This window comes from Sabethes cyaneus, chromosome 2, assembly GCF_943734655.1.
Source record: "Sabethes cyaneus chromosome 2, idSabCyanKW18_F2, whole genome shotgun sequence".
NCBI classification, from domain to species: domain Eukaryota; kingdom Metazoa; phylum Arthropoda; class Insecta; order Diptera; family Culicidae; genus Sabethes; species Sabethes cyaneus.
In genome coordinates this window covers 51,099,640-51,126,466 of record NC_071354.1, presented here as the reverse complement: position 1 = coordinate 51,126,466, position 26,827 = coordinate 51,099,640, and the positions used below count along the sequence as shown (strand labels likewise).

At 42.3% G+C, this 26,827-nt stretch overlaps 2 protein-coding genes across 2 annotated transcripts in view; both read right to left on the bottom strand.

The window, feature by feature from the left end:
- LOC128734455 (tubulin beta-3 chain) overlaps nt 1–14,927 on the bottom strand; it is a 60,866-nt gene extending 45,939 nt beyond the window's left edge. The window contains exon 1 of the mRNA XM_053828664.1: nt 14,405–14,927. Coding sequence (XP_053684639.1) covers nt 14,405–14,461 — 57 coding nt within the window. The 5' untranslated portion in view covers nt 14,462–14,927. The remainder of the gene's footprint in view (nt 1–14,404) is intronic.
- Nucleotides 14,928–16,444: 1,517 nt separating this feature from the next.
- Nucleotides 16,445–21,880, bottom strand: LOC128735413 (uncharacterized). Its single transcript, XM_053829900.1, has one exon. The coding sequence runs from the start codon at nt 21,878–21,880 to the stop codon at nt 16,445–16,447; it is 5,436 nt and encodes a 1,811-aa protein (XP_053685875.1).
- Between the last annotated feature and the right edge of the window lie 4,947 nt (nt 21,881–26,827).

The following is a 26,827-nucleotide window of genomic DNA, read 5'->3' as shown; positions in this document are numbered from 1 at the left end:
TTTTTTTAAAACAGTCTTTGGTATGTCGAAGTCAAAAATGTCACCAGCGTTGAAGGCCTGAAGACATGAGTTTAATGCGTTGTTCTGGCTAAAGTGCGTCCGGTGGAAAGGTATTGCAAGTAACTGCGTATCGCGAAACCGGCCTCAACAAACATTTTTGTTGAATAACAGCTTATCAAGCGCTTGTTACTCGATAATTAGCTGTATAATGGTTGAATAAACTACTATTCAAAAAAATGTTTGTTGGGGGCGAGCAGGTACGTTGATTGGCACCTGTTCTAATAATGCTGGGCAGTCAATGTTTCCCTGCATTAGGTCAAACACGAACATTCTTTGTTGATTGGTTCGCCTACCCGACAGTAGATCGAGTTTGATCAGCTGACACCGAGCTTGATAATGTGGAAGATTGTTCGGATCGTTCCAGATCGTAACCTGATGCGGGCCCCAAACGATAGAAGCGTACTCCAAGATGCTACGCACCAACGGGCAAAACAGCGTTTTGAGTGCATAAACGTCGCTAAAGTTGGAAGCATGACGACGACTGAATCCTAGTGTACTGAATGCCTTCGCGGTGATAGTCCCGAAGTGCTCGTTGAATCTGACTTTCGAGTCAATTGTGATGCCTAAGTCGCATATTGAGTAAACGCGATCTACAATGTCTAACCCCAATGAGTATGGATGGTGCAATGCAATGGTGCTAAATTTACTCGTATATTATCTGACAACAGCGCCAGTGCAAGCGAGCGGCGTTCTGGCGCAGCGACTGTTGTTTGAGTCTTGGCTTAAGTGAGCATTTGAAATGATCGTTTTTATTGGCGATGGAATGAGGCTTCAGTGTTACGTCTGTCTGTTGCATTTTTGTAGCTGATGCGCATGCCCTTGTTGTCGTACCAAATTAATAGTTTGTTTAAGTCGTCTTGCAGTGCCATGCAGTCCAAAACCGACAATGGCAATGGTCCGAGTACGTTTCCTTGGGGTACGCCGGAGGAAATAAGAAACGTTCGAGAGCGAGCAGAATTCATTACAACGTATGCCATGCGGTCCGTCAGGTATGAACTGAGCCATTCTGTAATCCAATCCGGAAGACCCATGTGCTTTAACTTGGCGATAACCAGAATGTGTGGAACAGTATCAAAAGCTTTTGCAAAGTCGATGTATACCGAGTCCACTTGTCGTCTTGCTTCGACTTCTTTGGATAAAGTAGTAATGTAGCACATCAGATTAGTGGTAGTTGACCGGTTCCTCAAATCATGAAGCCTTGCTGATTTTCAGTGATGACCGGTGCAACTGCGTTATATAACGCGGTGTGGACAAGCTTTTCTAATACCGCCATCCGGGGTGACATTGTGCCACGGGGGTGAGATTGGGCCAAAAACCAAAAATGTTTATTTGTGAAAATTTATTATATCTTTAGGAACTGGTGACCTAAATTCAAACTGATGATGAACATAACATATTTATTCATAACTTAGAGTGGAACACAGATAATATTAGCAAACTATTTAGCCCAAACAGGGCTTCAAAGTTCGCGATCAAAAATACTCGGAAATAACGCTTGTAAAAAATGTCACCCATAAACCAACCCAAACAAGAAATCGCATCAACTTGCTATTTTGAAGGTATATAAACTAATCATTTACATTGTATTGAAAGGTTATTATGCGTTGGATAAGTTTTGATTACGAAAATAATATTTTTCGAAACTTTGTACTTTTCGAGTTTCATGGGGGTGAGATTGTGCCAAGCCATAATGATCGATCCTATTTGTGGATTTCACATACACAACAAAAATACGTCTGCATACACCAGTACACCCACATTCCTTACTATTGAGCACAATATTTTGACAGATTAGATTGCATCATCCATTTTAGAGCAAACAGCATCATATGTTTGCTGAATAATTTATACTAATTTTTACTTTTTCTCTGGAAATTTCAGATACTTTGAATAAACACTGTAATATAAGACGAATATATTATACCGTGTATAAACTGCAAGTTTTAAGGATGGGGAGGGGCGTGGGATGGTCTGCGGCTGCGGGTTCTCGAACGAAGTAATGGTTACTATTGTTAAATGATCAAATAGGTATGCCCCCTTGGGATACACCCCTTCATATATCTCCCCCTTGTTAACCCTAGAAACGCTACTTGCTATATAAAGGCTGTCCATTGACTACGAACTCATTTTTAGTTATTTCAGACCTCTTCGGGTTATTTTCGTTCATACTTTTTGTATGATGCGTTGTTTTTGGCCGATCCCCTGCCCCTAATAGTCCACTTAGTTCATGGACAGCCCCATATGAACTATTTTATACTGATATTTATGTGTATTGTTTATAAACATGCTAATGTTCACTGTTTAGATTTTTAGCCTAACTTTATCTTTTTGGCACAATGTCACCCCCTAGAAGGGGTGAGATTGTGCCAAAGTTCATGCACTTCCAGTAAAATAAGGTTTCATTGTAACTAAACCATCTCTACGGTAGTTGTTAATTGAACAATTTAGTATAATTTGACAGGTTTGAAATCAACTTAGTTCCTAAATTGCGTGTATACTGAGCTAAAGAACAAAACATATGCTTTTTTGGCACAATCTCACCCCGGATGACGGTACCTTACTAATGCAACAAAGTAGCGAGAAACCACGCTAGTTGGACACATAGCTACGATTACCTGATTTGTAAATTGGAACAATTTTTGTCACTCGGTTCTGTGTGACTTGATACCGACCATATGAATCGGTTCGCGGCATACAATGGACGGTTCAGAGCCACTCACACAAAAAAGCCATTTTGCCCTCCTATAGAATCAGCACAATGGAGATAATGTTTTTATTCATATAAATAAAATCCAATGCGAACATTAAAACTATTGGTTTCAATTTCCGGCCGACTCTTTTATGTAAACATCTTCGCAAACACCCAGACGATATCACAATAGATCAACTTCTGGTCGCAGTGATGAGTCCACATAGAAAAAAAACATCTTCGCAAACACTGGCCAATGGAATGTATCCGCAGTTTTCTGAATTCTGAACAGACATTTATATTTTCCAGATCGTAAGATTCGGGCTCAACTAGTTTAATATAAAGCTCAAAGAACTAATACAAAGATTAAAGATCTTCGCAAATGAAATGGATCCGCAGTTTTCTTGACAGACATTTATATTTTCTGCATCGTAAGATTCAGCCTCAACTAGTGTAATATAAAACTTTTTGCGTCTACCCAGTAAGCAATTGAAATACATTTCTGCTGGCAAAACTGACTAGGTTTCTAACAAACAATACTTACACTCTAGACCCTATGAGGCTCCTGCCCTGCTTTTAATTATTGTTTTACCATCGGCTTGGAATGATGTCTGAGAGTTCACAAATGATTAAGCTAGTCTGTAATCAGTCAATAACACTATTTAACTTATACCCAGTGTTTCCATGTTTGTAAATCAAAATAAACCCAAGCATGATTTATGTATTTACTGATTACGTTTCGGTTATCATAAGCCCCAAATCAATCTTGATTATTTCTAACGATGGTTTTATCGTTCTCGGCATTTTCATGTAAACGGTGCACCTAGTGATGGAATTCCACCGTAATCAGTCTCAGGCATCACTGATAACTGTACTTCGCAGTATTTCTCTATAAAAATGCACCTTGTATTGACTCGTGCATCAATCATCCCGTACCAATTGAACACAAACAAGAAAAGTAGTTAAAAAAACGAGATCATGCTCATAACCTAGCGAGTGATTTTACGAATGCATATTTCAAACACAGTCTCCAACAAATGGATGTGCAAAATAAAATTGGCATTCTCTTCGCCACTAGACCGGAATACTAAAAACTGTAAGGGCTTTCCATTTAGCTCAGTATTTTCCACACTTTCTCCCTTCACGCCCCGAAATTTGCGATTCACTTTTGCATAGCAAAAAAAATCAAACATGCACCTGAGCACACAGCATTCGGACATTCACCACGGCAGCCACCGAATCGACTACCGTTCGACCGTGCTCAGCGCGAAAGGTGCTGAACTCCTGAGCGCTCCGCGAACCGGATGGCCCGCGCTCTGTAATGCTGGTCTAATGGTAGTTTCTTCATTAGATATAAAAAATGCGCAAAATAAAACTACGGCAAAGATACGGTTGCAAATCTGTGCAACCTTTCTCGTCCTCACATCCGTCCGTCTCATCTCGAGTGAAGGGATGATCTCTTTCGCCGGTTGGAGCCTCTTAGATGATAGATCAAGCCGATGACAGGTCACGACTTTACGGGTTACGTTACAGGAAGAAAAATAAGGTAAGCAAGAAAGTGCTTGAATTCGTTTGAACGATGGTCGGCCACTTTTGATGTGTGGCAAAAAGCTTAGCAGTAGTCTGTTACTTATCATTATATACAGGAAATAATCTGCCATTCGAAACAGATTTAGATTGTTGGAGATTCCCGACTGGAATATGGGAGTTTTCATTGGTGTGACAAATTTCTCTAGATTTTAATTCATGATGGAACGAATCTTGAACCTAGCCACAATTCAGTCGGTTCTTCGTGCTGATGAACAAGACAGAAACCAATTTGAGCCTCTTTCTTCGAACAGCAGCAGCAGCAACAAGCATGGTCGGACGCATCTGTTGTTGTCGGTTGGAAAAGTCATTAAACTTGCTCGGTAGTGTGCAGTAATAAACCAGTAGATCATGATCAGTCAGCTGTTGTTGCTATTTCTCCTGCTGCTGTTGCTGCTGCGGATATAATAGCGGATATTTTATGAAGCCTGAAATTAAATCTAGCGCGCTTTGCTGGTCTGCCTTCGAGTCGAATCGACCGTGGATTATTGTTCTTCAGCCAGCAGGAAGGTTCGCTAATAGAAAAGCGCACAAAAGGAATATCGTGCACAGAAGTGGTAACGACGGAGCGATTCATAGATATCGGGCAACTGGTAAACTTCTGGAGGTGGAAAAAGATTCGAATCAAAATGCAGCACACACTTGGCTTAATTTATAATGCGTCATTTCAACGCGAATAAATAAATAAATAAATGTTAGTTTATTTCCACTTTTTATTGATTCATCAAACTAAAGGAGTACTTGTGAAATGTAGCAAATAAGGTTGAACCATCACATCAAAATAGGATTAGAGTAACACAGAGTAAATCACTCTCGTCACTGTTATTAATTACACTTTTTCATCTATTTTTTCACTAAACACAGCACGAACAGTTAACGTCCTAATCAACACGATAACACCACACGTGATTTGATAATTTAATTAGCAAATAGCGTTCCATTTGGAAGAAAATAATTTGCAAATTGCTTCCACGCTTGGGCACACCATTCATTGGTGTTCATCAGCTCATTAAATGTATCACCAAATGTGTGTTGAAAAAAATGACCATCTGTGCGTCACACTACGACCAGACTTTTCATCGTTCGCACACAGTCGTCGGAAGTTTCCCTGCCAGGCTGCCAAGTCAAGTCCGTCCAGTAATGAAGCAATCAGCAATGAAACGACCACATATATCTAATGGCTAATGACCCATTGTATGCCACAGACTATAGGTGCATCAACACTCCACAGTAATTTAAGCATGCTTTAGAAAAGCAGTTTTGCACTTTCGCAGTTGCGATAATAGGAACAGCTTCCTCGTTCAGCGTTGCCCTGCTTTTGCATTTTTATCTTCTACCATATAAAAACTCCGCACAAATGCACTTGATCGTTGGTCCACTTTAGTGCATTTCTTTCGCCACCACCATCCGGCCTCGCCGGGAGGAAACATCCGGGTTCCTACCCGGTCAGCAGGTTTGTCTGCGATTTGCATTCTTTGTTTATAATAGCATGCATGGCATCAACACTAAGGAAAAGTACATAGAAGTTTTTTTCTCATGGTCGCCCCTCGTACACAGAGAGACCCTCAGTCGGAAAATGCACAAAGCTGCATACGAAGCGAAATGGGAACAGATGATCTCGGGTCGACGAGATTCGCTGTGTGGTCCACCTAAGCCATGCAAAGTTCCCTTCGCGAAAAAATAATAAGACAAACAAACAAACAAATAACCACATTCATCAACGATTTTCGAAACTTAATTCGCCTTTGGATGACATAAAACGGCCGACAGTGGATGGCGATATGATAGCATGTTCGTTCGTCTTCAGCGGGGTGTGCCACGCCACGCCACAGACAGGAAACGGTGGCTCCTTTCACGTTCGTGCGAACGTTAATTAAGGTTTGGCACCTTCTTGTTGGTTGTTGATAGCGACGAATGACGTTGGCTGGTTCCATAAAATTCCACCAACAAACTCCTATACGGACGATGCAGTGTGCGCTTGAAAGTAATTTCGTTTACAAATGTATTTTATCTTTACAAAATTAAACCCATAAAAAATGTCAATTTTAAACTTCAACAATCGGAACGAAAATCAAGCGGTTATCACAGTTATAAAGCGGAATTATGACCGCTAATGTGTACATTGTTCATTCTACATATTTAACAAAGGAGTTTCTTGCCTCAAAAGTGCAAAATTTATTATATGACTTCTATGATTACAATTGCTTTGTAAACTAATAATTGGCAAAACCATTATGTGCACTTACAAGTAGTAAGTTAGAATAGCAACCATCATTTTGATTATAATACCATATTAAAATGAATCTTATTATTTACAAACAATCAAGAAGGGCCTCTGACTATTTCTAAAATGATATTATTATAATCGATGATAAACTACATTATACGATTTTTGAATAAAACACTGAAAGAGATGAAACGAAATGAACAGAATAATAAAGTTCATTAAAAAGAAAGATTTTCGCTACCACGCTCTCAATGCGAACTTATATATTACTATAATATATCTTACGAACTTATATAACTTATAATATTATTTTCACTTTGATGGCAGATAGAACTCTTCGCCATTATATGTGTTGAAAGCACGATATTCTTTTGTTTCAGGCTTTCGCTCTCTTATCGTAATTTATTTCCATTGACAGTAAAACTAATATTTTCCTGGTTGGTGTACGGAAAAAGACTAAATATCTCTATTTGTTCCCACATCTAAAATCATTCCTGTAGTGTGATAGAACTTTCAAACTACTTTGCTACTATCAAGCGAATAAGCTTGTTCTTTATACCCAAGTAGCTGGAACCCTTGTCCTAATTAGCTTTACTTTTTTACGCGATAAATTCAAACTTTTGAAAAGTTAAGCATTCAAAAAAATACCTCAAAAAAGGCGATAAATAGATGAGAGATAAAACAAAAAGACAACAAAAAGATGACGAAAAAGCGATGAAAAATTGGAGAAGAAACGAAAAAATAAGACAGAAGTAACATAAAAAATACGGTTAAAAAGCTTCAAAAAGGCGATAAAAAATGCAAAAACAGACGATGTTGATGCAGCAAAACGAAAATAGAAAAGTGATGAAAAGATGACGAAGATACAATGAAAAGTTGATGAAAAAACGAAAAATACAACGGAAATAAAATGAAAATCGACGAAAATACTCCAAAACTATAACAAAAAAAACAAAATCTTTTTTTTTTTTGAAACGGTGGTTCTACAATTGATGATAGGACGGTAGGGGAAAGTAATGATAAGTTTTTTTTTTCAACAAAATAATGACAAAAAGAAGTGGTTGAAAACTTCAAAAAAGCGACAAAACATACACAAAAAACATTGACATGTAGTACCAAAAAGATGACGAATATTCGACAAAAACAGTAGAAAGACAATATTTTTATAGCCTTGACAAAAAACAGGACAAAAAGAAATGGCAAAAAATGATGAAAAGACAACAAAAAACGACGCAATGACGACAAAAGATGATGAAAAAACGACGATATGGCCCCAAACCGGAAAAAATTGGCAGCATAAAGCCACCGAAAAAAGCGACAAATACCAAAAATCATACGTCAAAAAACGACGAACAAATGATGAAAAGGTGGTATTAAGACCGTGAAAAAACTACTCAAATACACAAGATGGTGAATTTGAAGGGAAGATAACAAAAAGGCGCCGAAAAGACAACAATAAGGCCATTACAAATAGTTGAAAAAGTTTTTGTCCTTCCGGTGTTGGCCAACTGAAGGGGGGGGGGGGCGAATAAACAAAGAGTTTTTTTTAATCGAGCAATATAACTGCGGTTTTAGCATTTTTACTTAAACTTTAAACGTGAAAACTAAATGTATTCTTGCTTTTTACAGATCCGTTATTATTTTCCATGCAAAAATATACGAAAAGAAAGACAAAATCGAATAAAATTTTTTTTTTGCCGATTTTCGGAAATTCCGTTGTTTGAAATTTCCATTTGCTAGAAGCGTAATACTCATTTTTCGAATTATTTTTTTGCCCCTCGAATTTTCATTCCAATTTCAAAGGGGGGTGACAAAAACTTTAAAAATAATTTACAATAGCCTAATGGCAAAAAAAGCAACAAATAAACAAGAAACATACAGTGAATAGACGACAAAAAACGATGAAGAGACGGCAAAAAAGAGCGAACAGACGATGGTAAGATAACCTGAAAGTGATGACAAGTAGGCGAAAAAATGATCAAAAAAGAAGATTAACTACACAAATACAACGAAAAGACGCAGGAAAATGAGAAAAAAGTAACAAGAAATGCCTAAAAGACAGTTAAAGGCGACAAAAAACCAAAAATAAATGCACAAAAAGTTTATGTAGCGAAGACAAGACAGCCCAAAAAGATTGCAAATGTATCACGAAGAGACAACGAATGACCGGAAAAAAGACAGGGTACAATGATAAGTTGGCAAGAAGGTGTCGAATTCTAACAAAAGTTCGACGGAAATAATATGAAAACATGATGACAACACGCCAAAACAGTGCATACATGGCAAAAAAACGTTGAAAAGGCGCTAGAAATTGCTGTAAAATATGCAAAAAAGATGACAAACATATACATAACAAAATACGACAGAGCAACGACAAAAGAACGAAGTAAAAACGAAAAAGTAATAAACCAACATATTGTTTTGACAACAAAAAGGACGACAAAAGTCGATAAAACGAGGACAAAAGACAAAAGAAAACAGAGAAGACAACAAAAAGATGCCAAATCAACAACTAAAAAGACAACAAAACGGCAAAAAAGCGCCGATAAAAACGACAAAAAATGCAAAAAACAAATTCAAAGAACGACAAAATGACATAAACACTATGGAATGAAAAAATCGGTAAAACAGTCCAAATAGATTGCAAATGTACACCAGAAAGTCGATGAAAGAACGAAGAAATGACAGTATTTTTGTTATCAAAACATAACAAATAGGACGACGAGAAATGGCCAAAATTGAAGAAAACAGTGAAAAGACAACGAAAAGAACCTAAACTGGAACAAAAAAGCCGACAAAGCTACCGAAAACTGATGGCAAAAACGAAGAACCAACAACGAGAATATCATGAAGAGGGGACAAAAACACTATAACCACCAAAATACGAAAGAGATATTACAAAAAAACGACGAATTTAAAGAAAAGACAACAAAAAGACGATGAAAAAAAGACGATGGACGAAAAACAATACGTCGACGACAAACATGGATGCCGAAAAATATCAAAAAAGCGACAAAAGACACCTTAAAACAATAAAAAACACGAAATGGCCATTGAAAACGATGCTGATAAGGTGACGAAGAGACGATAAAAAGACGGCAAAACGGCGCAAAAGGATTGCAAATGTACGATAGAAAGATGACAAAAGAACGACGAAAAGCCTGCTGACTAGTTTTTGTTGTTTCGTCAACAAACAGAACTTTTTATAATGGGAATCTTCAAAATAAACGGAGGGAACGGTAGAAGAAAGTAATGAAACGAAGGTGCTGATAGTGTCTTCACAGCGAGATAAGACGTGAAGGGGAGTGACAAAGACAAAGAAACGCAGATAACGGTGGGTCAGCAACGCTTGTTAAGTTTGTATAACGTTCTACTTTACCGATGCTGGGGAATCCGCGGATTGGATCAAGTTAGAGAACTAAGAAGCTTACGCAGCCAATAATAACCGGATGCAAGCCCAACTTTTCCCCCAGGCTTTGTGGATCGCAGATATTGGTGAACCTTTGAACTACAATGGACTAGATCCGACGAAAAGAAGCCAAAACAGCAACTAAAAAGTTAATAAAGATGACAAAAGGCCGCCGAAAAAAGCGGCAAAAAATACATAAAATAGAATGCAAAAACGACGAGCAAACTGCAAAAATACAATAACATAACATAAAGACCATGAAAAGACGACAAAATTCAACTGATAAAACAAAAGGACATTAAATAGAAAAACAACAAAGAGATGACAAAAACGACGGCAAAAAGGCTTCGACGACGAAGAAGCGGTGAAAAAACAATCAAAAAAGTACGAAATAACGATAACGAAAAACTACTCAGAAGTAATCTGAAAATCAAACAAAAAAGACGAAGGATGACCAAAATAAAACGAAGAGACGCCAAAGAAGCCAAAGCAGACAATAGAAAACGATGAAAAAACATTCTTAAGACGTATGAAGTGTAGGAGATATAGTAGGCAGAGTGTAGAACAGAGGTGTGTAAAAAGATGACGTTTGTTGTAAAATCATTCATTAACTTTCGAGAAGCGTGCGAATAAACGTTATTCTTATTAATTGGCTAGAAGAAATACCACAAATGATTACTAATGACTCCAAAAACACGCAATTCAGCTAAAACTTTCTCAAAAGCGATAATAAATAACAAAAATTAACCGAAAAAAGCGAAGATGATAGAAAGTCACATGAAAAAAAGAACGAAAAACGATCAGCAGATGTTTAAAAGACAGCAAAAAACGATAAGAAGATGACGGCAAAGGCAACAGAATACATATTACAAAAAAGACGAAAAAACGAAACGACGCAAAACAGACAGAAATGCAATGAATGATGAAAGATCAAGAACGAAAGTCGAGAGTAAGTGTTCTTGAATAATTTGTCTCAAATATATCATTAACATTGAAAAAAGTATTAATTCCCTTCAAATACAATGAAGTGCCTATGAATAATACGATAAATAATGATCACACATCTAGGTGGAATGCAGCAGAGCTCATTCGTGTAATAAGAAGCAAAACTAACAAACTGTTAATACTAACAAACCTTCACATAAAGCACTAAAATTTGATTACATTTTGGTTCTTTCTTAATTTTCAAACAAAATTATAACCCTTTCTTCGGCGATAGAAGCACAGAACGTCAGACAACGGATTTTTCTTCAGCTTAGCCAATGAGAACACAATTCTGAATTACTGATTAATACACCGGTTGGAAGGTCTCATTTGCGCTATCTACAAAAAAACCGTCGAGTCAACTTCAGTATTATTATAACAAGTTTTTGGCTTTAAAAAATTGGGGCTCATCATCAACTCTGTCAAAATAAAGTGAATGGTAGCTGGCAAAAAAAACATAAGGGTCTAAGTGGTGATGGTACTTAGAAGGAGCTGAATAGGGAACGATTTGAAGCGATGGAGGAATTCATATATCTTGATAAGCAGGTGACAAGTTACAACGATGAGAGATACGAAGTCAAACGACGAATTGCAGCTGAAGTCATGTTATTTTTAATCTCTCACTAAACTAGTGTTGCATCGCACTTTAATCCTCCTGGAGGATTTTCAAAGTCATGAAGCATAAACGCTGAAGGAAGCTATTCTACGAATGCTCGAAAATCAAATCAGTCATGATAGCTGATACTAAGATAAATATGGTTAAAGGCAAAAGAACATAGTTGAGTACAAAGGTATTCCGAAAATCACCAGCTATCTTCACAAGGAAGGTAGAGAGCACAGTCAGCTTTTGAACGAAATGTTTAGCCGCTAACTATCAACAGACGTATGAAAGAAATGCGAGAATTTAGATCAACTTGGTCAGGTTTTTCATTTTATACATTTTGTAGAGGAATAAACCTCCATTTTGCAAAAACAAAACCAGTACAAATTGCTTGGAAAATAATAAAAATATCATTCCTCTTCTTATGGGTACTCTTACCACTGCGTCCATTACTTGGAACTATTGTGGTATCATTGAAAGTATGCGTTTAATAAAATGAACAATCCCAAAGAAAAATAAAGATTAAACCCTTAATTGATCAACCGGGTACAAATGTGCCCATGTCCAGTTTTTCGAGTTCCAATTTTGAACTATTCCTTTTGCTTGAACTTGAACATCTTTTAAGTGTGCTTTCGTGAAAAAATAAGCACTGGCTTGACCGCATCGATTTTACGACGTGGCATTGCCTGTTAGACGGTTAACCGTAGAGAAGGGCAAAATGTGGTTCATTAAACGAGCAGCGACTCTGAGTCGATCCTTTCACTGAGCTGCACTGATGTGAACTGGTTCAATGGCAAACATTTCACCGGCAAACCTACTTGCAAACAACTTACAAAGGCTCGCCAAATCAATAGAGTCGATTGGCAGAAATCATGAAAGCCAGATCCTGCCATTATCTACATTGAGTGTTTATGCTACCATTATATTGTACGACCATAGAAAATTCTGAAAATTTTGAAATGGCAAACTGGTAGTTTGCTTGTAAGAATGAATTGGTGTAATTAGCAACTGTTAGCATAGAAACATATTACGTACAGAAAGTATCGTTTTTACTCTTCTCATAAAATTTCTTTTAAATGGGGCACGCATTTGAAAAGAAATGGGTCAAAAGATTGGCCAAGAAATGAATTTCTTTAACGACTCCTCAACTAGTGCAGTACGCATTACTCAGAAAATATTTCAGAATCAGATGGTTCATTATAGCTTTACCTGCAATTGAGTTGAAATACCACATTTTCGTTCGGTATAATATCTGATTCGATTATACCCACAATAAAAGATGGCATGCAGTAGCATGCTTTGTAGTTGTCTAAACTTCTTTGGAAAATAAAAGTATTTTTACAGCTATAACATACAGCATAAATGTAGCAATCTGCCGAATTTTCGTTTCTACAGGTAATTGGCGGTGCTATGCTGTGATGGAAAATTAAAAATGACTGAGATTACGGCCTAGCCATGGCATAACATGTGCAACATACGTTTTTCATGTTTCTGTATGGGCATTATCACTGCAACCAGTATTTTAATTCATTATAGTACCATTCGGCGTGGTGTTTTTCTGTATTCCGCACTTCATTCTTTTACAGTATCGCTTTTGAGCAACCGATCTGTTTATCATCCGTGCTTCAGAGTCGCTGATTGCCGCTTGTTAGAGCCAGAAAGGGCGCGTTCATATAGCCAGGTAGCCCAGAAAATTTTACTAATGTGGTGAACAGCTCACAGTATAAGTTCCGTGGGGAACAGCTGGGGAATCACTGTGCCACGGATCTATGGTAACAAGCAGTAACGCAATAGATTAGATGGGCTGAAAGTATAAATTTCGGAAGCGTTCAAGGATTAATGATTGAAACAGACATTATAGTACTCGGTTGGATGTATACCTAAAAGGGTCTGCCAGGCTATCGAGCATGCTGAAGGACTAACTGAATGTTAAAATTCGAAAATTTTTCCAAAAACTGGATAAAACATAGGAAATAAATATGTTAAAGCTAGAATTCGAACAAAATTAAAGTAACATTGAAAAATTTAAGCAAATGTCAAAACAATTCATAACCCAATTGAGAAAAAAATTACCGAAATTAATTTTAAAATTACTGCGATGAAAGCTATAGAATTAGTTTGAACGAATAATGAAGATTGCTCCTGTCCTAAATTTCCATTCCAGACCACTGTCTATCTCCTTTCCAGTACAGACCAGTGGACGTGTCCAATTGCGGGTCATTTACCCCACTGAAGGAAGTTCAATCAGTGCACTACTGTATGTATAGCAAAAGATTTTTATATGCCTGATGATCCAGCGTGAACTACTGATAAATGTTGCTCCGCTTGTAGATACGTACATCATCAGCTATCAAGCAATACGTTGTCGGACCGATTTCATTCGCTTCCGCTAGCATGTATCGAACGGAGCTCCGTTATCAGGGTTTATAACATTTTTCCGTTTTCTCGGGCATCTTGTAGCAGTAGAGTGTTATCAGAAATCGTTGCAGCTGGCTGCAGACCTTTGCGGGCATTCGTCTCGCTCTATTAGCTGTTATCGCAAGAAACAGCTAAAACATTCACTCTCTTCTGCTGCACTCGACCCGACAGTCGCACATATTCGAGCAACGTGGTCACTGAGGATTTCCAGTGAAATTTGCAATGGCTAGTTGTGATTCACTTCATTGTTTTTATAATCCATTCTGTTTAGTCATTTAAAACTTTAGCAAATATCAATCATCCTCGTACAACACACAGCTTGCCAACTGATAACGCAGAATTTTTTACACCACCAAAGATTACAGGCACCGACAACTGGCCCGATTAATCATCGTATGTGCAAATCTGGTAGATCAAACATTTGCTTACCTTAGCACCAATCTGGTTTCCGCACTGACCGGCCTGCAGGTGAACAATTTCTCTCATTTTGAACGGTAGAACTCGGGCTAAACCTTCCTAAACCAGATAAATTTCTCTTCGCGGATTTTCCGTGTCAACACGCGCACTGCACTTTACTGACTGAGGAGTTTTGGCTACAGTTCCCGGTAAGGCACTCGAAATTTCCCTTAAACTCCGACACGCAAAAAAAAACTCAACAGCTCACAAACGGTTCAACTTTCTTCACAGAAGAAAACTCGGGAGGCAATCCGTTCGATTCGGCGTTCGGCACTCGTGTGGCCAACTTGACTACTTAGCAGCTTAGTTTTGCTTTCTCTCTTTCCCCCTGGGCCAGGCTTCGGTCGGTCTGTCCTACTGATGGCTGGCTGCGCGAACCAACGGAGAAGCTAGATGGTGTAAAGATGACCACGTATAACCGGTGGAAAATAGATGCGATTTTCCCGCAGCACACAAACTAATGTGGTATAAATCCGAAAGCGATATTTCGCAAGGCACAACCGTTCACAGCAACGTGCAAGCAGCAACTGATTCCAAATTCAAATTCAAATGAAATTTTATCATGCTGCAACCATGAACGTGGCTTAGAACATTGAGCAATGCCAAGATGAACAGCAAGAAGTGGTGAAATGAAAGTATATGTTGCACGAATAATAGTCCAACAGAAATAAGCAGAGCAAACAGAGCTCTCTCGCACTCTCGTCCAGCTCATGAAGTTCATTTCCACTGCCAATGCTAAGCCGGCCGGCAAGGCAAGGCAACACTACTACGTACTACATACTTATCGCAATCAACATACACCACCCATCAGCGGAATCGCTCCCGCTTCTCACTCACAGCCACCCCATGCAGAGAGCAGCGGTGTGTTTTTATGCCAGCATGGCTCAACTCTTGTACCAGGCCCAGTCTGGCGACAGCAGACAACCAGCCAGACAGACAGCATTGTGATACACGTGATTCATCGAAACGTTTATGGTGGCAAGTTTAACAGTCGCTGTCCGTTTTACTCCGCTTCGAATGGCTCTGCATTGTGTGAGCATGTGCTGCTTCACAGTTGAGGAAAACTTCGGCTTAACGATTTAGAAAGATCACCTGCAATCTATTCAAAATCGTTATTATACACCTCGCAAAGACATGTTCTATTTTATTCTAGAAAATAATAAAGAAATCATTCAGAAGACATGAGTCAGCACTGATTCTGTGCAATTCTAAAGCAGGTTTTTTAATTGGAATAAAATTTCGGTTCATGAAAATGTATTCTCCGTGCTCAGATTGGCAAGAAAAATGTTAAGAATAGTTTTACAAACAGAATTTTTATTTTGTGCCTAGTCAAAATGTTAATGATGACTCATTTCCCCTAAGTACCACGCGATTTTTTTTTATTATTTTTGCGAATTATTAATTCATTATGGGCTTTCCTTCACTAGAACAAATTAATATTTTACAACTTAAAATTTATGCGGTGTGCAGTGAAATTACAAGAAAGCTTTCTTCCGCTACGACATATCACTTCAATAGAACACATTGTTGGGTTATGTCGACCAACTCTGAATAGCGACACGTGTTTTTATTGTGTGAAGCTTTAAGCTAAAAATGTATTTATTTTAAGTAAATTTTATAAGGTTTCAATTAATTCAGTCTTACAAATTTGGTGTACACTTTCTGGAAGTGGTGTGGCCTGATTCCCACTTTCTACTGCATCAACTTTTATCTGTATATAAATTTTATCACTAGTATTAAGTTTAACTAGGTTCACCTTTCTATCGATCAGTACTTACATATTTTAGTTTTACACTTTTGTTTAGAGTAAGTTGTAACTGCATGTAAACTTGTTTTAGTATTTAGATTTAACAATAGGGTAACTAATTTGCATGAATAGGATAACAAATTTAGCGAAATAATTAGAAATAAGAATTTTAACTGTGAATCGATGCGTGTACCGAACAACTATGTTTCTTCTCGCTTTGTCCGTTTTGACGTTCCAACTGTATCTGACGTTCGTCAGTCTCGATGTCACTCTTCGCTGACAGCCGACGGTATGCTGCCGTTAGGAGCGTTACCGCACCGAAGGGTCCCGTCGTGACATACTCCCGCCCGTAAACCTTGGTGAGAGTCCGATTCTCCAGATACACCGGAACCAGGTTTACCTTTCTCCTCGACGTCTAATACAGCGATCTTTACTGCTGGTCTACGCAGGATCCCTGAGGATGTCCGAACCAGCGCCTGCCGTACTCTGCCGTCGCGTCCAGGAAACACTTGTTCGATTCGTCCTCGTATCCACTGGTTCCTCGCCGTTCCGTCAACCACGAGAACCAAGTCGCCTTCCGCCAGATCCTTCACGTCCTGAAACCATTTGCATCTCCGCGTAATTACGGGTAGATACTCCTTGAGCCATCGGTTCCAGAAATCGTCGACTATGTACCTGGCTAGCTTCCAGCTACTTCGAAGGGTAGAGCGTACGTCCAGCTGTTCGGTCGGTAGGAACTTCGACCCAGAGGAGCTACCCAGCAAGAAGTGGTTGGGGGTTAGAGCCTCCCGATCCGCGGACTCGAGAGGGACAACGGTAAGCGGTCTAGAGTTGATCATTCCCTCCGCTTCCAGAAGGACGGTCTCTAAGGTTTCATCATCCGGTTTGCGTGGACAGTGCAGGATTGCTCCAATCGCCACTTTCACCGATCGCACGAGCCTCTCCCACGCGCCCCCCATGTGCGGCGCCGCTGGTGGGATGAATTTCCAGGCGGTGTCTGCCGACGTGAACTTTTCCGAGAGTGCTTTGTTTGAGGCGTCCCTTTGAGTCTTCAACTCGTTACTGGTACCTTGGAAACAGGTGGCGTTGTCTGTCCAGAACTCTCTTGGCATGCCTCTGCGTGCCACGAAACGTTGAACTGCCATGATGCAAGATTCGGTGCTCAGTGAGTGCACTAGCTCCATGTGCACCGCTCTGATAGTAAGGCAGGTGAAGAGGGCAACCCACCGTTTCACGTTGCCTCTGCCCACCTTCACGAGTACTGGCCCGAAGTAGTCCAACCCGGTGAAGGTAAAGGGTTGAATGAAAGCTGTCAGGCGCATCTCAGGTAGCGGAGCCATGACTGGTGGTCTGGGGATCGCTTTCGTTAGGCGGCAGAAGGCACAGGCGCGCTCTACTTTCTCCAGCAGTCGTCGTAATGATGAGATTTCGAAGCGCTGGCGAATCTCGTTGAAGATGGTCTCGCGGTTGGCATGACGGAAACGGCGATGGTACCAGTCTACAAGGAGGAATGTAATTAGATGTTGGTTGGGAAGGATTATGGGAAACTTAGCTTCGGTCGGTGCATACGGAGCGGCACCGATTCGGCCACGACTGCGCAGGATACCCTTCTCATCCAGGAACGGACATTTTGTGTAGATGGTGCTAGATTTGTTCACGGTAGCATGTCGATTCTCGGGCGGCCCTTGAGTTTTGACGAGGATGTTGATTTCGTCGGCGAAGCACTCACTTTGAGCGGTCTTCAGCAACGCTTCTTCTGCCCGTCGGAGTTCATCGCTAGTGAGGTGGCCCAGTTCCACCTTGTCGTTGGTTCTACGCCGGCGGAAATTATCGATGCCGCGAAGAACATACGCAGCCACACGGTGCATTTTGGTCCACTGATCAAATCTTGCGAATACCATGTTGGGAGCAAAGTGGGCGGCGTGAAGATGAATAGGACGAAGCTCTTCCTCAGTCGGTGTGACAGTGCGCTGCTTAGGCCACCGATCTTCAGACTCGTAGAGGAAGTCCGGTCCCCGGAGCCAGGGGTCGCTTGAGGTTACTTGCGGGTTGTTGTTCCATTTGGTTGCCTGATCGGCCACGTTCAGTGCAGACGGTACCCACCTCCACTCCGACTGCTGTGTTGATGACAAGATCTCGCCGATCCGAACGGCAACAAACTTGTGGTAGCGGCGATGATCGGTTGAACGTACCCACGCGAGTACAGTGCTTGCATCGCTCCAACAGTAGCGCTGATTGACTGTGTACGAGTGATACTTCTGGACGGTCTCCATCAGGCGGATGCCCAGAACCGCTGCCTTCAGTTCAAGTCGAGGGATCGAGAGCGTCTTCAGCGGCGCCACCTTGGTTTTCGCCCCGACAAGTGCCACCTCGATACCACGATCGGTTTCCAAGCGGAAGAAAACTACAGCAGCGTAGGCGGTCTCGCTGGCATCCACGAACAGGTGAATTTGTAGACGAGTGAGGTCATTTGAGGAGCGGAAATAGCATCTTGGAATGCGAAGTTGGTCCAGTTGCTGAAGAGAATCTGCCCAAAGTCGCCAGTGTTCGTTGATATCGTGCGGTATTTCTTGGTCCCATTCTACGCCCGACGCCCAGAGCTCCTGGATCAACACTTTGCCGTGCACCAGGAAGAAGGCGATGAGACCGAGTGGGTCGAACAGACTCATGACCACTCTGGCAACTTCTCGTTTGGTGGGAATGTAATCGTTCTTCAAAATGAGCAGCAGATCGTCCCGCATACCGAAGGCATAGGTAAATACGTCCTCATCCGGGATCCATTTCATTCCTAACACTGACTCAGACTTACAACCGCGCTCCAGCTGTAGGTTTTTCGATCCTCCCTCTGCTTTCTCGCCAATTCCATGCAGGACTTCGGGCTCATTTGATAGGAATCGCCGGAGAGTGAAGCCCCCTTTGGAGTGTACCAGCTTGACTTCGTTCACCACTTGAATCGCCTCCTCGTTCGTCTGAAAGCTGTCCAAGTAGTCATCAACGTAATGTTTGTTCTTGATGGCTGCTGCAGCTCTCGGATATTCGCTGGCAAACTCATCCGCATTGAGGTTTTTGATGTGCTGCGCCGACGCTGGGGAACAGGACGACCCGAAGGTGGCGACGTCCATGACGTAAATTCGAGGAAGGTCTGTTGGACGATCACGGAACACGAAGCGCTGCGATTGGCAATCAGGCGAACGTATTTTTAACTGATGGAACATTTCCATTACGTCGCCAGTCACCGCCACCGGATATTGGCGGAATTGGTATAGAACCATCGGAAGTGGAGTGAGAAGATCTGGCCCCTTAAGGATTTTCGAGTTAAATGACACGTCACCCACCTTGGCCGCCGCATCCCAGATTAGCCGAACTTTCCCGGGCTTTTTCGGGCTAGTAACCACACCAAGGGGAAGGTACCATACGCGGCCGGCTTCTACAGAGGTCAATTCAGCCAAGCTCGCACGGTGTGCATAACCCTTCCGTTCGTAGTCTCTAATCTGCTCATGTACACGACGTTGCAATTCTGGCTCTCGTTGAAGACGACGCTCTAGCGACTCTAAACGTCGAACCGCCATCGGATAGCTGTCGGGGAAGTTGGGGTTGTCCATTTTCCATAGAAGACCGGTTTCGAAGTTCGTACCGGTAGGTGTTCGTCGAGTAGTTTCCTGTAGCAGCTCGATTGCACGTTTCTCGTCGGGTGACCCATGGCGTGGTTCGACGACTCCGGCATCTTCGAGGGTGAAGTAGTCACGAAGCTGTTCATTTAGTTCACGATCAGGATCGGAAACTGTCCCGATATGGAAACCGACGATTGCGGACTGATTCGAGTGTTTTGGAATATACCCATAGATGCTCCAACCCAACCGACATTTCGCACCGATAGGATGTGATGGCGGCCCTTCTCGTAGCTTCAGAGGAACGCACAAACGAAGATTATCTAAACCTATGAGCAGCTTGGGTTCGATTGACTCGTAGTCTTCGAGTGGGAGACCGCGCAAATGAGGGAAACAATTTGCAAGATCCCGGTAATTCAAACTTTGCATGGGCAATACAAGACGACTAACCGTACGCGCATTGGACAGAGTGTAGCGGGAATTGCTACATTTGCCGGAAACATCGAGCCGTACGCATTGGGAATTCGGCTCAACCCGTGTCACATTTCCGGTCCACTTAAGGGTCAGCGCTTCCGGTTTGCCACTAACACCAACCGATTTCGCAATGGATTCATCAAGCAGGGTGTAGGATGACCCTTCATCGATGAAGGCGTAGATAGTTTTGGATTCATTGATACCATGTAGGATGACCGGAAGGACACGGAAAAGTGGCCACTGCAAGTCCCCGGAAGTTACATGGCTGGAAGAAATATTCGTTCGCTCGGAAATCGTAGCAGAGTGCAGAAGAGTGTGATGTTTCTGACGACATCCGCTGACACCGCAACCGTTCCAGGACCGGCACGGCCATTTGCCGTGACTGTTGAGGCACGTCCGGCAAAGACTTTTCTGCTGCACTAACTTCCATCGCTCATCGACGCTGGCACCGTTGAATTGCTGACATTCGGCTACTCGGTGTCCTACTCGACCACACGACAGGCATTGCTTGCCTGGTTTGGTGCTTGTAGGGGTGCTGCTCGGTGTGGGAGTTGTGGGAACGGGAGGATTTTCGTCTGCGGAGTGAGTTTGAACGACACCCGTATTTCCACCTTTCTGCTTGTTGCTCCTGATTTCGGTCTGCGTGAAGAATTTTGTGGTGGTCGGTCCCGGAATGTTGAAGGAAACCTCACTGGCCGCCGTGACCAACCCGGACATGAACTCGCCGAACGTATCGAGTGTCACCGGATGATGCCGGTTCTTGAATACTGCCCAGTCCAACCGCATTGAACCCGGAAGTTTCTCCACCAGCTCTTGTAAGAGAACCGGATTCGCCAAATGGTTACACTGCTGCGCCGCTTTCAGGTGGTCGACTAGATTCTGCACTGCTAGACCAAATTGCATAACCGTTTCCAGCCGGTCGAACCTCGGCTGTGGGATTTGATGAATTTTACTCAGCAAGGACCGGATCAGGAGTTCCGGTCTTCCGAAGAGAGTACGCAGGGTCTGGACGACGTGCGGTACACTTGCTGGTAAGAGCAATCGGCTTCTCACCGATTCGAGGGCATTTCCCTTTAGCGACCGTTGTAGGCGTACCAAGTTTTCCGCATCTGAGTAACCGCAGGTGGCCGTAGACTGCTCGAAGTTACTAATGAAGATGGGCCACTCTTCGAGGCTCCCGCTGAAAACAGGTAAATCTTTGCCCAAAACCTGTCTCGCAGCAATTTGCGCTTGCGACAGGGTTGCACCAGAGAAAATGGGGGCAGTCGGTGCAGGTTGTGGTACTTGAGCTGGCCTTGAAGAATGTGATCCGATTACTGGTACTGTACCGCTTGGAAATCGCGGTGGAAATTCGTGTAAACGGGAACCGTTGGTATTCTGCACCGCCACCGGTGGCAGTGGATGAACCGGGAAATTCTGCTGCTCGGAATTCTGCGGTACGAATGGAAGCGGGGAAGTAGGTTGCTCCGCTGGGTCTCCGGAAATCTGATTCGCGCAAAGATCATTTGCTCGCACTGATCGACCTCCATCTGATCTTCCAGCGGCCTGTCCGTCTAGCCAATTGTTCACCTTCTCGTTAGAGTTGACGACCGAGCCACTCGCATTGCTAGCTTCCGCCATTTGCCGAAGAAGGCTCTGTCGCTTTTCTAGGGATTCCTTCCGTAGCTACTGTTGCTTCCGCTTCAAATCTAATTCCTCCTCCAACAATCGCTTTTTAATTTTCCCTTCTTCTAGCAGGGTTTGCTCGTCCAGCTTTTGTTGTTCTTCGACGAGCTTCAGCTGTTCCGCCAGCAAAGCAGCTCGTGTGCTCGATGTCGCACTAGCCGGTGGGTCGGGATTCTTTTTCGTCCTTCTTGAACTCACCCGGGAATTCGCCTTAGAACCTTTAGATGTTTGTGGTTCAGCAGCGGGAACCTTCAGTCGATCGTCTTTGTTCGGTTTATCTTGCTGTGAGCATCGTCGACAGATATACCTGGCATCCTGCTGCCGGATTTCCTCACCGACACCGGCACATCCGAAGTGCTCCCACCGTTGACAAACTTCGCATTCGACCATCTCACTTTCCGCGGAGTCCGTCCGTTTACACGACTGGCAATTGTGCGGGGAATCATTTTTATCCGCCATACTTCCGATACCCGAACAAATTTCTTAAAGAAATGTTGGGTTATGTCGACCAACTCTGAATAGAAACACGTGTCGCTATTCAGAGTTGGTCGACATAACCCAACACACATTTTTTGAGCAAAGTCTATTCTAATCATCAACAAAACAAACTGAGGCATAAAAATAATTCTAAAACTGATACAGAAATGACACAAAAATAGCACAAAAATTTGTTAACCACTTTGAATCAGGCTTTGGCTTAAAAAATGCTATAAAACATCGTAATTTGATAACCAAAATGACACAAAAGCGATACTAAACTGCAATGCATGTCACCAAGATGATACAAAAATGACACCACCAATGGCAAAAAAATAAATCAAATTTGACATAAAATAATACTTTTATAAACATAAACATACAAAAGGACACAATAATCACTCAAATATAACGCAAAAATGATACAAAAATATACAATAATGATACAAAACTGATGCTAAAAATAAGCGAAAAATAAAACAAATGAAAAACTACAAGTCGCCAATTCGTTGCGTGTCTCGACACACGCAAGTCGGCTTCAACCTGGTCGAGCTATCTAGCACGTTGGGCCCCTCTATTCCTGTTGCCGGTGGGGTTCTTGAAGTTATAAGATTTCACTGCACAGTCTTCCGACATCCGTGTGACGTAACCGGCCCTCCGTAGTCTCCCAACTTTCGCCAGGTGCACGATGGGAATCTCTCCAAGTAGCGTCTGCAATTCGTGATTCAAACGCCTACGCCACACTCCGCTATCCGTTTGTGCTCCGCCAAAAATGGTCCGCAACACCATTCTGTTCAAATACGACAAATTTACGAATGCCTTCCGTAAGCAAAATTACTGTCTCAAGTCCGTAGAGGACTAGCGGTCTGATTAACTCCTTGATCAAAGCGTCTTGCGAAGGGAAAAGTAGACTCGATTTCCAGCTGGAGTGAGTCGTTGAATGTCCTTACTCATATTTTGGTGGATGTCCAGAAATCCCAAATATACAAACTCATCAACAACTTCCAGTTCATCGCCGTCAATAGTCAATGTCTGTGGGAGGCAAACGTTGTTTTTTCTGGTGGCTCTTCCAACCTTATATTTGGTTTTCGACGAATTGATTTGTAACCCTATCCTTCTAGCCTCCGTTTTTAGTCTGGCGATTACCTCCGCCATCCCAAGCTTTCTGGTAATGATGTTCACCCCATTCTAACAGGTGCTCAATTGAAGTGAACGCACGAATACAGGCAGCGATAGGTCCGTTAAAACCGAAGTAATCCAGCAGAACGAAGCGAACGTTGTAGAGCACGAAAGAATACTCGGCGAATCGATTTCTCCATTCAGCGTCTTGGCAACAAACATGACTTTTTGGTTTTCCTCCGACGTTCAAGTGTATTAAGGCCCATAAGCCTACACCGATCAGGATAAGGTGGTAAGTTCGCTGGATCACGCCAGGGTAGATAACGTAATGCCAATCGAATAAATCTCTTCTGCACTCGTTTAGGCATGTTGGTAAGGAGTCCAAATCAGACATGTATTTTCTAACAGTGGCCTAAGTACAGTGCTTTTAGACAGAATGGATCCCTAAATCCCATCCAATCTTGGAGATAAAACCTAGTTGTCGGATTGCCTTCGAGATGATACACGAGCGATTCATGTTGAAATTAGGCTTTGCATCAAGAACAACATCCAGATCGTTGGCATGCTCGACTCTTTTGACAACCAGGCCATCAATGTTATATTCAAACAGCATTGGACTGACAATACGTCTCCAATGGATCGTACAGCTAGTAATAATTTCAGATCGTCCGCGTACACCAACTTACATCCATCACCCAGGAGTAATGCCACGTCGTTAAAGTACAACGAGTACAGCAATGGCCCCATATTGCTGCCTTGTGGTACACCCGATCTGTTTCAGAATGGGGAGGACAGGCATGAATTGAGCTGTCCGCGAAGTGTTCGATCGCTTAAATAGAAACTCAGCCATTCTATAAAATGTAGTGATGCTCTATAACTCGGTTCCCAATGGATATAGAAATTGTATTTCATCTGCAAAATTCCTTATTTTTATATTTTGTAAACCTTTGCCGAAGAAATTGATTCTCTACCACCTAACACAATAAAAATATTTTTTTTATGTTCAGTCTAGTAAGCCATGACTAACCTTTGACAAATTAATATGAACATTCATACAAACAGTATTATTGAAAAGAAGGCGAAAGACGCAAGGAAGAAAGTTCCAGTTTTATCCGTTTGAATGCAATGCAGCAGGGTTACCAAATGAGAGGCGGATGGTCCCTGGGATGGGGGTCGGAGACATGACCAAAAAGCGGAGAGTGGCGCAAGCGTATGAACCACAAGCTGTACGCACTTCTTGGTGAGATTTCGATCATACATCTGGCGAAATTCAGGATACTACCGTGGGTCGGCCACATCGCAAAGATGCCGGACGACTGTGCGATGAAATCAATTCTATTCAAGACCCCCACCAAGAAGAAGAGAAGCCTAATGTGCTAGATAGTTCGGCCAGATTGAAACCGACTTGCATGTAGGGTATTTGAACGATTCTAATGATTGGACAGCGTCCACTAAAACGCTAATTCTAGAATACATAGACGCTCAAACCCTATCAAAGTGCACGAATTACTCACTTTGATCAGTTGTGGATTATTTCTTGTAACAATATCGTTACATAAGGTAAGTTTTAAAAACCAAAATTTAAGTTAAACATTGTCATATACAATATTGGCTATAACCCTGAATTTTGTTGGCATTCCAGATAAGAAACATGTCTCACTAATTAACGTTTAAAATAATTATATTACTACATCATGCTGTACATAGCTAATGATATTCATCTATGCACTATGTGTTAACAGAAACTGTCAGAAACTGAACGGATCCCGCAAAGGCTTTGGCCGCGAGCCTAAATGTGTCGGGATAAGACTGGCAGTATTCTGACGGACGATCGTGAGGTGACCGATAGGTGGAAGCAGCACTTCGACGAACACCTGAATGACGCCCAGGCGGAGAACCATGGCGGCGGAGAAAGCGATTTCGACGGTGCAACAAACGGGGAAGAGGTGCCAGCCCCAACGATAGGCGAAGTTAAGGAGGCCATCATGCAGCTAAAGAACAACAAGTCAGCTGGAAAAGATCATCGGCATCGGAGCAGAGCTTATTAAAATGGGACCAGAAAAGCTGACCGTTTGTCTACACCGACTAATTGTTAGAATTTGGGATACGGAACAGCTACCGGAGGAGTGGAAAGATGGGGTTATCTGCCCGATCTATAAAAAGGGCAAAAAGTTGGACTGTGAGAACTATCGAGCGATCACCGCTCTCAATGCCGCCTATAAAGTGCTGTCCCAAATCATTTTCCGCCGTCTATCACCAATTGCGAATAGATTTCTGGGAACTTATCAAGCCGGCTTCGTCGAAGGTCGGTCTACAACGGAGCAAATATTTACACTGCGGGAAATCCTCCAAAAGGGCCGTTAATACAGAGTTCCCACGCATCATTTGTTCGTTGACTTCAAAGCCGCATATGATACCATCGACCGGAAAGAGCTATGGAAAATCATGGACGAGAACAGCTTCCCCAGGAAGCTCATCAAACTGATTAAATCTACGATGGATGGTTCCAGTGCTGTGTTCGGATCTCGGGTGGATTGTCAAGTTCATTCGAATCACACAGAGGGCTTCGTCAAGGTGATGATCTTTCATGCCTGCTGTTCAACATAGCGCTACAAGGTGTTATGAATCGAGCGGATATCAACACATGGGGCACGATATTCAACAAATCTAGTCAATTCGTCTGCTTTGCCGATGACATGGATATTATCGGCAGAACATCTGTGGCGGTAGCTGAACAGTGCACCAGACTAAAGCGCGAAGCAGAAAAGATGGGGTTGAAGGTAAATACGTCTAAAACAAAGTACATGCTGGCCAGCGGAACCGAGGCCGAACAATGCCGCTTGGGCAGTAGTATGTTGATCGACGGCGATGAGTTTGAAGTAGTCGACGAATTTGTTTACCTTGGCTCACTGGTAACGGCGGACAATGATACTAGCCGTGAAACATGGACAATGCTCGAGGAGGATCTGCGAGTGCTCGGAGTTTTCGAACAACGAGTGCTAAGAACGATCTTCGGCGGCGTACAGGAGAACGGAGTATGGAGGCAGAGGATGAACTATGAACTCGCACAGCATTATGGCGAACCCAGTATCCAGAAGGTGGCTAAAGCTGGACGGATACGATGGGCAGGGCATGTTGCAAGAATTCCGGACAACTACCCTGCAAAGATGGTGCGCCTCAAATCCGGTAGGAACAAGACGATCAGGAGCGCAGCGAGCAAGATGGTTAGACCAGGTGGAGCGATATCTGGCGGAGAGTACTCGGTGTCCGAGGAATTGGAGAGCGATAGCCCTCAACCGAGTTACA

Excerpts from the sequence above, each read along its gene's own strand:
- LOC128735413 (XM_053829900.1), bottom strand. The coding sequence starts at position 21,880 with ATGGCGGAAGCTAGCAATGCGAGTGGCTCGGTCGTCAACTCTAACGAG.